Genomic DNA, 15,267 nt, shown 5'->3' with positions numbered 1-15,267 from the left:
GACCTTAAAATAAAATCTGTCTGAGATCAATTTCAAACCATGTCAACCTCAGGTAAGAGATGCTCCTGCACATTTTGTTTTGTTTGAAATTAAAACTAAGATCAGCGGAGGTTGAACATTTTAGTTATTTTGGAAAAACTTTACTGTAGAAAACTATCAGAAGCCATTTACTTGTTTGAAGTTTCCATTGAACTTCGTAAGACATGCTCATATGACCTTAGCCTTGCAGTTCCCCGCTAGTGAGAGAACGGTTATCTCACAACTCGAAGGTTGTGGGTTCGATCCTGAGCCCTTTGTGACCGTGTCCTTGATCAAGATACTGAAGTTGCTCCTGATGCTGTCATCAAGAGATAAAGGCGGAGACTTTCAGTACCTCCAAGGTATAAAAGCACAATCCAAATGAAAGCCCATTTACCATTTATTGTATAATATTAAAAACAAATATGAAATGTTTAATAAAAATGCTTAAAGACATTTCAACTAAATGAAAAGTTGTCTTCTTTTTTTGTTTTAAACGCCAATATTATCCCTTTTATTGGCCTACTAACAATCAGTATCAGCCCTGGAAAAGAAAAGAAAGAAACATACCGTTTTTTATTAGAGAAGTATGATTGAAAAATTTAAGATACTGTGAGATCATGACGACGAACAACTGCATGTTCTTTTTGTAGTCACAAAAAAAAGTTCATAATTATTCTTCAACATGATAGCTTTCAATTTAAAGTATCCGATGAGGACTACTTGCAAAATCCTCCCATCTCTCTTTTGGCATGTCGCTTTACTGGAATCGTCACAAGTGTTGCGTTTGGAGATGCTCGGCAATGTGTTGGCGTATGCTTTGCACGATGTGCTCCTTGTCCTTGCGGCGGTTGTAGTAGTCGACGAGGAGTCCGTCGGGACTGACGAGGTAGATGAGGATCGAGTGGTCCACCAGGTAGTCGCCATCCTCGTCCTTTGGGCCGCGGCCGGCGTATACCCGGTAGTCGCGACCCGCTTCCTGCACCTCTTCAGACGTGCCCGTCAGGCCTACCTGCGCTCACGCCAAAACCAACAAAAGTTTAGCAGAGAAATTTGGAGAAGTTTCCAAGTTTCCAACCTACCAGCCGAGGGTGAAAGTCTTTGACGTAGCGGGCCAGCGCATCCACACTGTCACGCTCGGGGTCGACGGTGATGAAGAGGGGCTGCACGGGCGGCAGCGAGGCATCGGCGTCCAGCTCGGCCACAGCGGCACTTATCTTGTCCAGCTCGTCGGGGCAGATGTCAGGACATCGAGTGAAACCGAAGTAGAGCAGCACCCAGCGGTCCAGGAAGTCTTGCTTGGTGCGGCGCCTCCCGTGGTGGTCCACCAGGCTGAATTTGCCCATACGCAGCGCCGACCGCTGCAGCAGCTCGGCGCGGGCTCGCCGATCCTTCTGCCGCTTCTCGCCGTCCACCCACGCCCACGCCGCCAATACTCCGCCGCCCACCAGCAGCGCCACGGCCACGCGCGTCTTCAGCTTTAGCTTGGCCGGCGATCGTTCGCCTTGAGACAAGAAACGGACAGCGGGCGGCAGAGCAAGTCTGCACGGACCTTGCCCAAACGTCTTACGGAGCCGCAAACCTCCACGGAGATCCGCCGCAATGCACCTTAGTGCCAACATCCTGAACACAAGCCAATCAGAAATATGTCAGGTTTTTTTTCTTCCATCATTAGAACTGGAGTTTCCTGATAAAAACAAACAAACTGTAAATCGACGCTCGCTAGATAAAAAATAAATTAAAATCAGATAATTCTCTTAGATTTGGTGCGGAATTTGCTTCAAAATCTGGTGAAGCGATTTATCGATTATCATATCGCTCGACAACTGTTTTGATAATTAAAATTGCATAAAAATATTCCGAATTTCAGCCTCAGCCCATATTCTCAGATGTGTCTAGTCCTCCATGAAAGCAGATTGATTCTCAAGAGAGAGAATATAAAAGATTGGCAGACATCTACTTCAATCAAAATCAACATTTTTCTTGGCTTTCGGCATGTTACAGACCAAATCAGGATCGTAAACAATCATCAATTTGTGTTTCGCTGTCAGTTTAAAATGATATCTAATTTTGGAACAGAGATGACAATTTTAAATTCTAATCTAAAAACGAATCCATAATTAAAATAACCGTCAGTTGCAGCTTTAATCACAACAAATATCAACTATATTAAAATGTTGATAAAGAGCCTTTAAAGAAAAAATAATCACCTTTTAATATATAAATTTAAATTATTACCCACCAAATATGATTTGGTTTTATTTTATTTGTTTAAATAAATTAAACAATAATCACCCACACCAACTTTATACCAAGCATAGAAAAATAATTAGACTGCAATAATAGCCCCCGCCCCCGAGACATAAATGTCGGGGGTAAATGAGAATATGACCAGAATTCCATCCAGATAGCAATTTTGTAATGGAAAATGACCTCAGTCAGTCCATGCTCAAATTATCCGTGTTACACTCATTCACGCTCCCAGCTTGAAGGAAGTTGAAATTTACCTGTTGTCACTTCCACGAGCGTCCACTTCCACAAAAACACGGCGAAGAAAACGAAGACAGGAAAAAGAAGGCTCTCATTTGACTGCTTGCTGTCATTAGCACGATGCTATCAGCTTTTTCTTCTTCGCCTTTTTCTTCTACAGCTGTTTTTTCCATGCGTTCAATGGAGGTTAGCAACCAGTATATGCACATTACCGCCACCTACCGGACTGAAATGCGTCGTCTTTTTTCATGTTTTCATTTCATATTTCATATATTTAATTTCATATACGAAGAAAAATACTATTTTAGCTAGCGTCCGAGGAGCGAGAGCTTTTGTTGTTTGGACAAATATAAAAATGACAACAGAAATAGCGCATAGGAGTTTAATGTAAGAGCAGATATTGAGCTATTGTCTATGGTTTCTTTGCTTATTTATGTCAAGGCAACACATTTGTTGAAAGAAAAGCACCTCAATCTTAATAAATAAAAACAGTAAACAGCAGTCGTAAGCGTTCATACAGTGAGCTGCATATTTTCAGAAAACGAAAATGATCGTTTTTTATTTGACTGGTGAGTGAATATGAGGGAACTACATAAAAACCTCTGTAACGAGTGAATGAGTCCCTACATCCAACACAGCAGCTTTTACGAAACACGGACTGTTTACGCCACAAGAGGGCAGAAGTGACGTCTACAACTCAAAGCCGTAGAAGGAGAACGCACCCGATGGGCGGCACAGACAAAATGTCAACTTAAACACCAACTTCCTTCTTTTCAGTTTCACTCTTTTTAATGGCCGAATCGATGCAAATATGAGCTCATTTGCGGGTCGAATGAAAGAATATCCAAGCATTTCTCTGGATCGCTTCGACCATGAAAACTTGCACGCGCGAGCCTATTTCCTGTCGCACTGTCACAAAGGTGAGCTAAGGCTAGCCGGCTAAATGTTAGCCCGAGTGAGCAAATGTAAAAATACAAAAATCTTTTCTTCGCTATCAGACCACATGAGAGGGATTAAAGCACCCAAGATGAGGAGAAGACTGCGCTCCAGGTGATTCAAACCTTTGCTTATCCCGGGGTGATGCGTAGGTGGTGACGCACGAGGACGACTCAAGCCAATTTTATTTACAGCTAGCAAGTATCACATCCAACTATGAAGCTGAGTGAATACATTCCGGAAATATTTAGTGCTCGACTTTCACAATAAAAAAAAATACATCATTTTGGAGTGAAACAACAACATGTGGGATAAAGTGAAATACTTCTGCTTTTATTTGTTGACTTGTTTTGTTTTTCAGCCGCAGAGTCAAACTGTACTGCTCACTGGTGACCAAAGAGCTTCTGCTGAGCAGCCGCAAGCACCTTTTCTGGGAAGAATTCATTGTGAGACTCTTTTTTTTTTGGACTATAGTAATGGCATAAATTCACAATTGTCCACTCGTTGATTATATTGTTTAAACCAGCGATTCATCAAGTGCTTTCTTAAATCTCTCGCTCTAAAAAAAATAAAAATAGAACTTCCTGAAAAAATAAATACAAATAAAAATACCTTTGTCACAAATACCTGATTTCTGGGAAAATAACTTAGATGCCCCCCCCCCCCCCCAAAAAAAAAAAGATAAAAAGAAAACCTAAGAGATTTATTTTCGATTTTTTTTTTGGGTGGGGCAAAAACAAAAAACAAAAAACTAATATATATATATATATAATATGAAAAACAAGTCTGTTTTGACCCCACCCAACACTTATTCTCGCTTAAGCAATTTGTGACAATTATTGCCATTTTTGCAATTCATGGTGGGGTCTAGCGTTTTGGCTTTTTCTCTTCAATGTTTCTTTTGTTCAGGTTCCCTTGGAGCTGGAGAGCCCCACCCAGATTTCCCTGGTGGATGAGGCATCAGGACAGGTGAGCCGTTCTGCCAACACGCCTTCCTCAAAACTCTGGAAAAAGTACAAATGTGAAACGTGAACTGTTGTCCTGCGCAGAGCGAGGAGCTGGTGGTGACGCTGCTCCCAGCCGGACACTGTCCCGGCTCCGTCATGTAAGTCTTGTGCTGACGTCGTGGCCGGAAAAAACATCTGGTTGTAAACTTGCCGACGACGACGACGTGTTTAGGTTCCTGTTCGAAGGTTGCCATGGAAACGTTTTGTACACGGGAGACTTCAGGCTACCCGTGGGGGATGCCGCCAGGATGGAACATCTGCACTCGGGCAGCAGGTGCATCACCACCATCTTCCTCTTTTACTTCCTGTTGTGTTGTCTTCTTCCTCTTTCTTTTCTACTTCCTGTTTTAACGTGATTGGCGTTGGCCATGCAGGGTGAAGGACATCCAGAGCGTTTACGTGGACTCTACGTTCTATGACCCACGCTTCTACCAGATTCCTTCCCGGGTAAACAGAAATCAAAGTCGTAAAAACACAACACAGGTTTATTTGGCTTTATTACGAAGTACAAAAAATTGTATTGGATAGTGGAGGAAAAAAAAAAATCTCCAAATTTTTCAGATTTTCCACGTGAACACGTCAGCATGAGATGTGGGGAAACTATAAATTCAACAACTGAAATAATATCCTCAAAGTGATGTCAATCGTTCGTTAACATGTGTGTACTTGCATGTGTCTGCGTGCGTGTGCAGGAGGCATGTGTGAGCGCCATCTTGGGTCTGGCGGGCGACTGGATCGCCCGTAGTGCCTTTCACGTGGTTTGGCTCAACTGCAAGGCGGCGTACGGCTACGAGTTCTTGTTCACCAGGCTGGGCGAGGAATTCAACACGCAGGTGCATCTCAAAGACATGCAGATTTCAAAGACACACACCGCAGAGTCACACACCTTATGCTTTACTGCTTCTCTAAACTTTAGAGTCTAAAGACGCCACAAAGCTACATGCTCTACAGGGCACACACCTCAAAGACACGCTCCACAAAGATGTATACATTCATGGAAAGATAGTCTCAAAGGCCTTAAAGTCACGTCTCGGAGACACACCAAAAAGTCAGGTGCCATAAAGATGCAAGAGACATTCACAAAGACACATCCCTTTACATTAACAGACCTCAAAGACACATGCCACAAAAATGTGTTCCAAATCTATAAAGTCACATGTCTGATGCCGCAAGTCACAAAAACACGTCTCAACCAGCCACACCTCAAAGACACGGCCCTGACACCTTGACGTCCTCAGGTGCACGTCAACAACCTGCTGATGTTCCGGAGGATGCCGGAGATCCTGAGATACGTGACCACCGAGCGTCGCACGCAGATTCACGCCTGCCGATACCCGAAGGTGACGGCGCGGCGCAAAGGCGCGTGAGCCTCAAAGACACGCGCCTGAAAGTTTGTTTTTGTGTAGAGCGAGCAGTATATCCATGGCAACCGTCTGCCGTGCGGCTGCACCTCTCGGGACGGCGCCAACCTGCGCGTGCTCAGCATTAAGCCGTCCACCATGTGGTTCGGTGAGAGGACGCACAAGACCGACGTGCTCGTCAAGTAAGGCCCAGCCGGCGCCCGCTTCCGTTTGGCCGACACGCCGCGCTCATTCTCTTCTTATTTTTGCAGATCGGGAAGCGACGCCTTCCGAGCGTGTTTCAGTTTCCACTCGTCCTTTTGTGAGGTTCGCTTCAGTCGCCAAGGACATCTGGGCCGTCTCAATTTCACATTCTGACTTTGAATTTCTCATTTTGAATTTGAATTTCTAAATTTCAAATTCTGAGTTTGAATTTTTGACGTCAAATTTCGGAATTAAAAATGTTCATAATTGAAATTTTTGTGTCAATTTCCAAATGGCAATTTCTGACTTTGAATTAGAACTTCTGTATAAGAATGCGACAGTTTTAGAATTTACATTTTTGAGTTTGTGTTCAGTTATGATTGACCATGATTTAGAATTTCTGAATTAGAATTTCTGAATTCATATTTCTCAGAATTATTATTTTTTTAATTCACTCTCACTCTCACTCTCTCACTCTCCCATTTTCTCTCTCTCTCTCTCTCTCTCTCTCTCTCTCTCTCTCTCTCTCTCTCTCTCTCTCTCTCTCTCTCACTCTCACTCTCACTCTCACTCTCACTCTCACTCAATTGATTTGAGGTCCGGCCAACCTCCATTGGTCATGTGACACCGACACCCATCAAATTGAGTGGTAGCAAATCAAAGTGAAACTCAGATGGCAGGAAGATTCCAGGAAGTTGTCACGTCGCTAACGTTGGGCGACTCCTTTCAGGTCAAAGACTTTCTGTCCTACCTGCAGCCCGTACACGTGTTCCCCAACGTGGTCCCGATGGGACGCACCATTGCAGAGGTCACGCGCATGTGAGTCGTTTGACGGCAACAGGAACCCCAACTCATCCGATGTAAAAAGTGCAAAAATGTTCCGGCAGGCTCCAGACGACATGCAGGAAAGCGCCACAGGAGGACGTGGCTTACAAACCACTGGGGGTGCTCAAACGCTGTGGCAGATGGACACCTCCTCACGGTGAGACTCACGCATCCAAGACACGTCACAAAGACACCTCAGGACAATTTTCACAGACACCACATAGGCATGTCAAAAAGACAATGCTTGTCCCAAAGACATGATTTAAAGACGGTGTTTCAAAAGTTACGCACCTCAACGACATCACCAACATGCCGACTCAGACATGCCTCAAAGACATGTCACAAAGTGTCGCCACGAAGACAACTTGTAAAATCATTCCCCTCAAGATACACGTTACAAACATGCGCCTCAAAGCTCTTCGAGTCGACTCAATCTTGCCAAGACACAAGACGGCACCTCAAAGACACAATTTCAATCACATCCATCTTTGTCCCGTCAGGTTGGGACAGCGACGACAACCTCTTTGATGGCACCGCGGCGGCTCCGCCGAAGAGGAAGCCACCGGCGAGTCAGTGCATCCCCAAAGGTATGTCCACATTTAGCCTGCAGTTAGCGTGCGCGGGCTAATCACTCTTGGCTGTTTAACAGGCCACAGAGCGCATGCCACAGCGCCCCCCGCCTCAGAGGAGGACTCACTACATCCCATCACGCTCGACCACAACAACAAAGAGAACAAGAACAAAAACTTCTTGGACTGCACCGAGTCCAACGACGATGATGATGATGATGATGATGAGGACAGCGAGGAGGATGACCAAAGTGAGGAAGATGAGAGCTCAACTAAAAGAGGAAGCATGTCCAGCGAGCCACCCAAGTGGGAGGACTTCTTCACCATGGAGCCGCTTCCCGGCAGCCAGAACAGCCTCAAAAGCCAATGCCACCTCTGCCCCGCCCCTAGCCCCGCCCCTTCCGGGCAGACAGGCTCACAGACACCGGAAGCGTCGAGCGAGCGGCAAGACGACGTGGATGGCGACTTCTCCCTCTCGCTGTCCGCCTCGGCGTCCAATCATTCTTCACAGAACCACGACCCGGCGGCCGGCGACGCCGTGTCGGAGGCGGACGAGCCGCCGGCCGGCTCACAAGCCTCATCCGACTTTGACGTTCCAAGCACGCCCGACTCCAAAAGGCCAACGACCGAGCAGCTGACACATCTGTATAGGAAGTTGGCAAATGGAGATGACCTTTCCTGTCCTGACTGAACCCACCCATCTTATCAAAGATGCATTCCTATCTTTCCAAAGATTACTATATTTTTTAGAGGGATGAACGGGCTAGAACTAGGACGCTTCATTGCAGCAAAAACAAAAATGGCTGATCGTGTTGTATGTATGAACATTAAGCCAAATAAAGTATTAAGCAAATTTTAAGCAAATTAATTTAACATTCCAATCCATATCAATGCAACATGCATGGACACACACCTCAAAGACACACACCTCAATGGGACACCATAGACATGTGACACCAAATACTCAGTACATATGCATGCCCCAGATACACACAACAAAGCATGCCACAAAGAAAAAAATCTCAGACACGGCACTTCACACCTAGATTAAGAATGAGATAAATGTTGCAAAGACGTGCAGCAGACACGCCTCTAAATCAGGCTGCAAAAATGACAACAAAAATATTTTAAGTCACATACCTCAAAGACACATGCAATAGGTGCCTTTCCACAAATACTCATGCCTTCAAGACAAGCCACAAAGACACACACCAAAGACACGTGGAACCCAGTCAGATTTCTCAAAGACACCACAGATATGCAACAAAGACACTGGCCACAAAGAGACATCCCTTAAAGGCATGTCTCATTGACATGCCGCAAAGACCCATGCCCCAAATACACACAGCTCAAAGCTACATGTCTCAAAGACATGTCACAAAGGCACATGCCTCAAATACACAAGGCATGCACACGCCTGACACTAACCTCAATGACACGTGTCACTATGTCACATGCATCAAAGACACCTGGCTCGAAGACACACGTCTCAAAGACAGGCTGCAAAAAAGAAGAAAAATGTCACATACCTCAAAGACACATGTAATAGGTACCTTGCCACAAATACTCATGCCTTCAAGACAAGCCACAGGGACACACACCTCAATGGGACACCAAAGACGTGACACCAAGTCACATTGCTCAAAGACACCGGCCACAAAGAGACATCCCTTAAAGGCACCTCTCGTTGACATGCCACAAAGACCTATGCCCCAAATACACACAGCTCAAAGCTACATGTCTCAAAGACACGTCACAGACTAACACAAGACGTGGCCCACAATGGCACATCTCAAAGACATGCCTCTAATACATACCACCAGTCCCACCACTAAGTCACATGCCTCAAAGGCACATGCCTCAAAAACACACACACGCATGCACACACACCTCAGACACGTGCCCCAAGGACACTCACCTCAAAGACACAACACAAAAATGCATAAGCTTAAAAGGTAACTAACCTTAGCCTGCTTTGTGTTTGTGCTGTGCTGACATGTTCCTGTGGAAAAGCTAACTAAAATATTCCGCCTTCGATACCACAGAAAAAAAAAAGTCCCATGCATTGTCCATATGTGTCTTTGTAGTTTTTTTCTAATGTCGCACGTCAGCTGATCAGGTTCTGGAATGTGAGCGCCATAACGAGCGTTGCTAGCGTCCATGTAGGTGTCATAGCGGCGCCCAGTGAGCCCTCAGGTAACAACGAAGATGAAGAGGATGGGAGCGTGGGGTCGCCTGTTGCCGTGGCGACGCGACGCAACAAGAAATCATGCGTTAGGGCAGAGTTTCGCTCCGGACCGTAAGGGACGAAAAAAGTCTCCGTCAGCATTTCGTGACCAGCATACGTCACCTGGGGACAAAAACACGCACGTTGAGCTACAAAAATTGTGTGTGCGTGTGTGTTTATCTTAGTGTGTGCGTGTGTACATAACAGTGAAAGTGTAGTTGCCAGGCAGCAGCAGTCTGTAGAATTCTCCATGTTTGTCCGTCCTGAAGGGACACATATTGCGGCGACCGGTCACCTCCACCACAGCGTCCTGGACCGCCACTCCTGACCCATCAAACACACGCCCTTTGACCCCTGAACACACACACAACAGTTAACATGTTGGCACGGTGCTACGATGACCTCAGGGCCAGACCGGGCCGCGCCTTTACCCAAGTGGACTTGTCGGATGAAGGCCAACAGGCTTTTCCTGTTGTCGGCCCACAAAGCAGGAAGTTGTTGGGCGGGGGGGAACTTGCAACACGATAACTCCAGCGTCACCTCCAGACAATGAGCCCAAACGTAGTTGTAGTCCTGCATGCCGCCTGTACACAGTGAAGGCCTTATTATGGGATGTTGGCGTGTTTAGAGCGATTATCCAACTGAACCTACTCGACACTGACCTGTGAGCGGGTACCACTGGTACCCATTCGTGATGCCCTCTTGAAAGGGTCCCTGGTCTCCACAGCGCCCCCCCTGGTGCATGCTGGCATGGTTGTGCGAGTACACCTTGGCCAGGTGGACGAAGACGTCGTCGTCCGGCGTCAAGCTCGCCTGACCCACCAGCTCGCCACCTTAAAAGGGGAAATCAACCCCAAAAATAATTCTTGACAATAATATGTTCTAATCTAAATATGGTATTCTGGTTAATATGTTGTTAGTGGAATAGGATTAAGCAGCAAAATCCAGCAGTTTTTAAATCAATATCAGAAGCGGCCATTTTGTGAAAATGACATCACAGTTGCTCAGGACTCAGGTACCAACCAATCACAGCTCAGCTTCACAAAACAGGTGAGCTGTGATTGGTCGTTGTCTGAGCAACTGTGATGTCATTTTCACTCGACAGCAAGTGGCAAAATGGCCGCCCCCTGAGATGGACAAAAACAGTTGGATTTTGCTGCTTTATGTAATATTATTCAGAATGTCATGTTTAACCTAGTGAGGTCACATATAACATGTTATTGTCAAGAGATGTCAAACCCATTAGTTGTACCTGCGTATGTGCCATCGTGTAACAGACGCACTTACCGCCATTACTGTTGTCGTAAGCGTAGCTGGCCACCAGGGCGCCGCCGTGGAGGTTGGCCGAGAGGACAAACGTCTCCGTCTTCAACCAGCCAATCACAGCGCGGACCTGCTGGGACACATGCGCACACACACACACAAAGTGAAGAAGTGAAAAACGATCACACGCGCAGAGCGAGACGTTGCCTGACCTCGGCTTCTCTGTTGGCGTTGTAAAGGTCGTGTTCCCCCAGCAGACCAGCGAAGGCATCGGGGAAGTTTCTATTCAGGTCCACACCGTTAAGGTTGAATCTGACACACACAGTCACATAAACTTTAAGGGGAAGTCAACCCCAAAATTTTCTAATTGTAAGCAGCAAAATCCCATTTTTATTCATCTCAGGTGGCGGCCATTTTGAGACTTGCTGTCAACTGAAGATGACATCACAGTGCCTAATGGCTCAGGTAGCGATGAATCACGGCTAAACCTATTTTCTGAGTTTCGTGAGTCACGTGACATTCGCAAGCTGAGCCATGTTTGGTTGTTACCTGAGCAACTGTGACGTCATTTGGATAATTGCAGCGGACTTGTGTACGCACGCGTACCTTCCTTGGCTCAGGTGACAGTTGGTGTCAGCCCTGTCGAAGCCGTCCGGGTTCATGGTGGGCAGGAAGTGGGCGCGCGTGCTGTTGAGGATCTGCGTGGCCCAGCTCTGGTTGCCACGGTAACCACGAACTAGATCCTCCACTAGCTGCAGAAGCAGCTCACGGCCCAAAACCTTCACACGTAGGCACACACATGAAGGATTGTGATTGGCTAAAAAGGTCCCACACTTACAGGTCACAGCGCCACCTGCTGTCATGAAGCCAGTAGACTGAAATAGAGTTGGTGGGAAGGCCGAATTTGTCGGCTGCATGACGTCACTCCCGGCGCGACTCGACAGGAGGACGCACGGACTTACATATGAATGGATTTTTTTCTTTTGTTTTCTCTGAGCACATAAACGGTGCTGTCAAACAAGACACAAGAAAAAGAAGACACTCATATGAATGGATTGTCAATGCTGCTTGTCGGTAGCGCATTGACTGACTCTCCATTTATGTGTAAGTCTGTGCGTGTTGTCGAGTCGCGCCGGGAGTGACGTCATACAGCCGACAAATTCAGCCTTCGGAGGACCCAGCCTTGCGAATTTGGACACAGGCATTGTCTGTGTCATGGCCGGGAGGGAGGGTGCGTAACAGGAAGTGACGTCGTGAGTCAGCCTGGATGAGAGCGGATGAATGGACGGCGGCGTGATGAAAGGAGGAAGGAAGACGAGAAGGGTGGGAAAGGTGCAAATGAGTCAACGCAAGTCAAGACGGAACCAGCCGCCCTCTGGCCACCCGTTGCCACGGTGACTGTCTAACACGCACACACACCGTGCGTGATGCTGTTTGCGCCATCACAGGTTGTGCGTGTGTGTTCCATTCATGTGGAATTTGTGTATCCATCACGAGTCTTACCTGAGCTGTCAGTTGGATCCACCCCCTTTTTGTCTCTCAGCCATTCAACATAAGACAAAAACTCCAGGCTGTACAAACTGAAACATGAGCGAAAATAACCTCTCTCTCTCTTACACACACACACAAGCGCACAAGTACCACTAGTACTTTTGATGCATACAATTTCCCCACAAAAAAATGATCACTTTAAAGAAAGACCGAAATACCCCAATATAGTATTTTTTCCTTAAAATTACATGAAATTAAAGTCAATTTTCTATTCTTCTAATTTCTAGTTTGATTGAAAAATGGCCACAAGAGGGAGGCTGATACCAGTCGGGAGTACCAATATCTTGAAATAATGCCTGGTATCGGCTCCATAGTGTATGGTGTGTTTATAGCGTGTGTTCATGCGTGTGGCAATCTATGATGAGCACAACAGGAATTTGCAATGTTTGCCACATAGCTAAATCATGCGCAGACAAAACAAGCATCACACACTTGTTGAGTGTCTTTACAAAACAGGACGTTGCCGACCATTTCCCGCCTGAGCTTCCCGGCAGCCTTCAAGTCAAAACATTTGAGAACGACTGGTCAACAAGGCGCCTTGGAAGTAAAAAAAAAAGAAAAAGAAAAAAAAGAAAAAGAAAATAATACATTTTACACTAATGGTCTCAAGTTCAGCAGCGCAACGGCGCCAAACAAGCATTCCACATGCTCCATTACACAACTATGGCCGCCATCTTGGTCAGGTATTAACGAGGCTCTGCTAAACGTTTCCATTGGTTGGCTACTGGTTACCAACTCACCTAACACTCAGCAATCCTGCTATGCCTGTCACATAATCACATAAACTTTGAACTTTTTCCACATGGGCCACATTCCTGATGTTAATGTGTACGTGCGTGCAACTGAGTGAAAAGGTCTTTTTCTGGAAGTTTTGTCTGAGCCAGAACACTCCAATGACCCTATTTACTTAGTCTGTGTTTGTGTGCGTGCGTCTGTGTGTGCGCGCCCAGCCATGACTTGTCTATTTAAGGACATTTCCACTAAGTTTCATGTAATCGCCATGGTTACCAAACAAGGCTTCTTGTTGTCTGTGTGTGCGTATGTGTGCGGGGGGTCACACTTGACCTTCACTTGACATTGTCTGTAGTTGTAAGAACACACAGAGTGTGTTGGGCTGTGACCGGCTTTTGTTGATCTCTTTAGTCTCCTTTTAGACCCACTTCCTGTCCGCAGGGAGGGACCCTCCGAATGAGTGTGTGTGAGTGTGTGTTGCCTCACCTCGTTTCCGTGCATGTTGGCCACATACTTGAACTCGGGGATGCCAACTGTGTGGCGGCGGGGGCTCATACCCAAAGCCAACACCCACAGCTCTTGACCTGCCACATGCACGCGCACACGTGCACTTTATACATGATGTCATTATCATATGATGTTTTTGTTTTATTGAATGGTCATGTGACACTTAATAACTCGCTCACACACACACACACACACACCCACACACACGCACACAAATCTGAGTTAATCCAGGACACCAATTGGCTCGTGTCCAGTGTGCATGTGTGCGTGATTAGCCAGATTAGAACGTGGCGGATTAGATTAACTCGAGTTTACAGTCAGGTTACATGATCGCACAAAGCACATAGTCAGTGTGTCAGTCGCCACAGCGACGGTCACCCGAGACCTGACCTGTGTCTGCGCCATAGGTGTGTGTGCGTACCTGCCACAGAGCGTCCGATGCTGTACAGGTGCGCAATGTCTGGGTTGGAGGCGTTGACCTGGAGGAGGTAACTCTCCATCTCGCGGTTGCTATGGTAACGAAAGTCTAGCATCATGGCAGCGGGGACAAGCATGAGGAGGAGGAAGAGGAAGAGTTGTGACATGCCTGCAGAGACAAAAAAACTATATTTAAACGAGACTATGGAGATTTTATAGAATTATACTACTATAGATTTACAATACAACAGATTACTATCTGTGTATATATACATATATATATACACATGACACAAGCGTCTTGAAAAATATTCCTGAAACGTCGGTCCGGTGACGTCACGACGGCTCACTTACCTGCGTGCGTCCTCCGCCTGCCGAAGTCCACGCGAGCCTGCAAGCACGAGGGAGCGCTCCTTCTGCGTGGCGGCACGGCCCGCAAGGGAGGAGCGAGGGGACGGGGAACTTAAAACACCACGCCCCCGACACCCGTCGCATTCAAGCAGGTTTATGATTTCAACTCACGCACCCCGCCCACCACAGCAGAGTGACCTCTCACACGCACGATGACCACTCAGTGGTGATTTGGCGCCGCCTGCAGGCACGTCCCAACACTAGCAAGCAAGCGGCATAAGAGTCGAGTGTTCTTTCCTAAACTTTCCACTTCAGAGTACCCGCAGAAAACTCAATCAAATAAAGAATATTTGTAAATCCAGTTGAAAAACACGTTTTATTGATTTGATAAAAAAAAACAGGTAAATTCATTATAATAACGGTAATTCGATATAAATGTGACAGGAACTTATTTCATTTAAAAAAGAAACACTTTTGAAAACACTTTCAAGTTTCAATAATTATATTCAACAATTAGTACATTTATTATCATGAAATAATAAAACCAAAAAATTAAAATGACCGATTAAAATAAACAATTTTACATATCGTGGAATCTTTATATGTTGAAAATGTACCTTTACAGGAGAGCCCCGTTAATTACTGGTAGAAACTATAATTTTTTTAGCAAGAATTCCATCTGCTTGATAATTAAATAAACAACTTTTCACATACATTTAAAATCTGTTAATTTGATTAAATAGCTGGATAAAATATAATGAAGTTCATGCTACTAGCAGGACAACGCCTTATCCTCAGTTGTGGCTTATGTACTTGTGCACACAGACACG

At 45.9% G+C, this 15,267-nt stretch overlaps 3 protein-coding genes across 9 annotated transcripts; 1 reads left to right on the top strand and 2 right to left on the bottom strand.

Annotated features, from left to right (window-relative positions):
• Nucleotides 1-405: 405 nt before the first annotated feature.
• sco2 (synthesis of cytochrome C oxidase 2) lies at nt 406-3,670 on the bottom strand. The gene is made up of 3 exons (XM_086059675.1): nt 2,526-3,670; nt 1,101-1,641; nt 406-1,030 (listed from the first exon to the last, which is right to left on the bottom strand). The coding sequence occupies exons 2-3, from the start codon at nt 1,638-1,640 to the stop codon at nt 791-793; spliced, it is 780 nt and encodes a 259-aa protein (XP_085915801.1). The 5' UTR covers nt 1,641; nt 2,526-3,670; the 3' UTR covers nt 406-790.
• Nucleotides 3,226-8,253, top strand: dclre1c (DNA cross-link repair 1C, PSO2 homolog (S. cerevisiae)). Of its 2 annotated transcripts, none has more exons than XM_086059669.1 (15): nt 3,226-3,428; nt 3,507-3,558; nt 3,806-3,890; nt 4,354-4,413; nt 4,494-4,549; nt 4,624-4,725; nt 4,826-4,898; nt 5,144-5,284; nt 5,690-5,791; nt 5,858-5,994; nt 6,064-6,118; nt 6,726-6,814; nt 6,883-6,953; nt 7,264-7,407; nt 7,470-8,253. In XM_086059669.1, exons 1-15 carry the CDS (start codon nt 3,320-3,322, stop codon nt 8,078-8,080), a joined length of 1,887 nt encoding a protein of 628 aa, XP_085915795.1. In that variant the 5' UTR covers nt 3,226-3,319; the 3' UTR covers nt 8,081-8,253. The 2 variants fall into 2 exon arrangements, with proteins under 2 accessions (XP_085915795.1, XP_085915794.1); XM_086059668.1 differs by having other exon boundaries at nt 6,883-6,977; nt 7,321-7,407.
• cpm (carboxypeptidase M) lies at nt 4,932-14,573 on the bottom strand. 6 transcript variants are annotated; one of them, XR_015090531.1, is made up of 12 exons: nt 14,441-14,561; nt 14,091-14,255; nt 13,649-13,746; nt 12,863-12,925; nt 11,486-11,658; nt 11,092-11,191; nt 10,904-11,012; nt 10,279-10,449; nt 10,048-10,200; nt 9,822-9,970; nt 9,354-9,739; nt 4,932-8,889 (listed from the first exon to the last, which is right to left on the bottom strand). XR_015090531.1 is itself a non-coding variant. In XM_086059674.1 (11 exons), the coding sequence occupies exons 2-11, from the start codon at nt 14,167-14,169 to the stop codon at nt 9,497-9,499; spliced, it is 1,338 nt and encodes a 445-aa protein (XP_085915800.1). In that variant the 5' UTR covers nt 14,170-14,195; nt 14,441-14,573; the 3' UTR covers nt 4,932-9,496. The 6 variants fall into 6 exon arrangements, 5 of the variants coding, with proteins under 5 accessions (XP_085915800.1, XP_085915796.1, XP_085915797.1 ...); XM_086059674.1 differs by having other exon boundaries at nt 4,932-9,739; nt 14,091-14,195; nt 14,441-14,573; XM_086059670.1 differs by having other exon boundaries at nt 4,932-9,739.
• Between the last annotated feature and the right edge of the window lie 694 nt (nt 14,574-15,267).

This window comes from Leptonotus elevatus, chromosome 17 (assembly GCF_054856555.1).
Source record: "Leptonotus elevatus isolate MCC_2025b chromosome 17, RoL_Lele_1.0, whole genome shotgun sequence".
Lineage (NCBI taxonomy): Eukaryota > Metazoa > Chordata > Actinopteri > Syngnathiformes > Syngnathidae > Leptonotus > Leptonotus elevatus.
This window is presented reverse-complemented; position numbering and strand designations above follow the sequence as displayed.

Coding starts and splice junctions, on each gene's coding strand:
- sco2 (XM_086059675.1), bottom strand. CDS start 1,640: ATGTTGGCACTAAGGTGCATTGCGGCGGATCTCCGTGGAGGTTTGCGG. Junction 1,031..1,100: donor AAGACTTTCACCCTCGGCTG/GTAGGTTGGAAA, acceptor GCGTGAGCGCAG/GTAGGCCTGACGGGCACGTC.
- dclre1c (XM_086059669.1), top strand. CDS start 3,320: ATGAGCTCATTTGCGGGTCGAATGAAAGAATATCCAAGCATTTCTCTG. Junction 4,414..4,493: donor TGGATGAGGCATCAGGACAG/GTGAGCCGTTCT, acceptor TGTCCTGCGCAG/AGCGAGGAGCTGGTGGTGAC. Junction 6,954..7,263: donor ACTGGGGGTGCTCAAACGCT/GTGGCAGATGGA, acceptor AATCTTGCCAAG/ACACAAGACGGCACCTCAAA.
- cpm (XM_086059670.1), bottom strand. CDS start 14,253: ATGTCACAACTCTTCCTCTTCCTCCTCCTCATGCTTGTCCCCGCTGCC. Junction 12,926..13,648: donor CCAACATGCACGGAAACGAG/GTGAGGCAACAC, acceptor TTTGACTTGAAG/GCTGCCGGGAAGCTCAGGCG. Junction 10,450..10,903: donor TTACGACAACAGTAATGGCG/GTAAGTGCGTCT, acceptor TCCCCTTTTAAG/GTGGCGAGCTGGTGGGTCAG.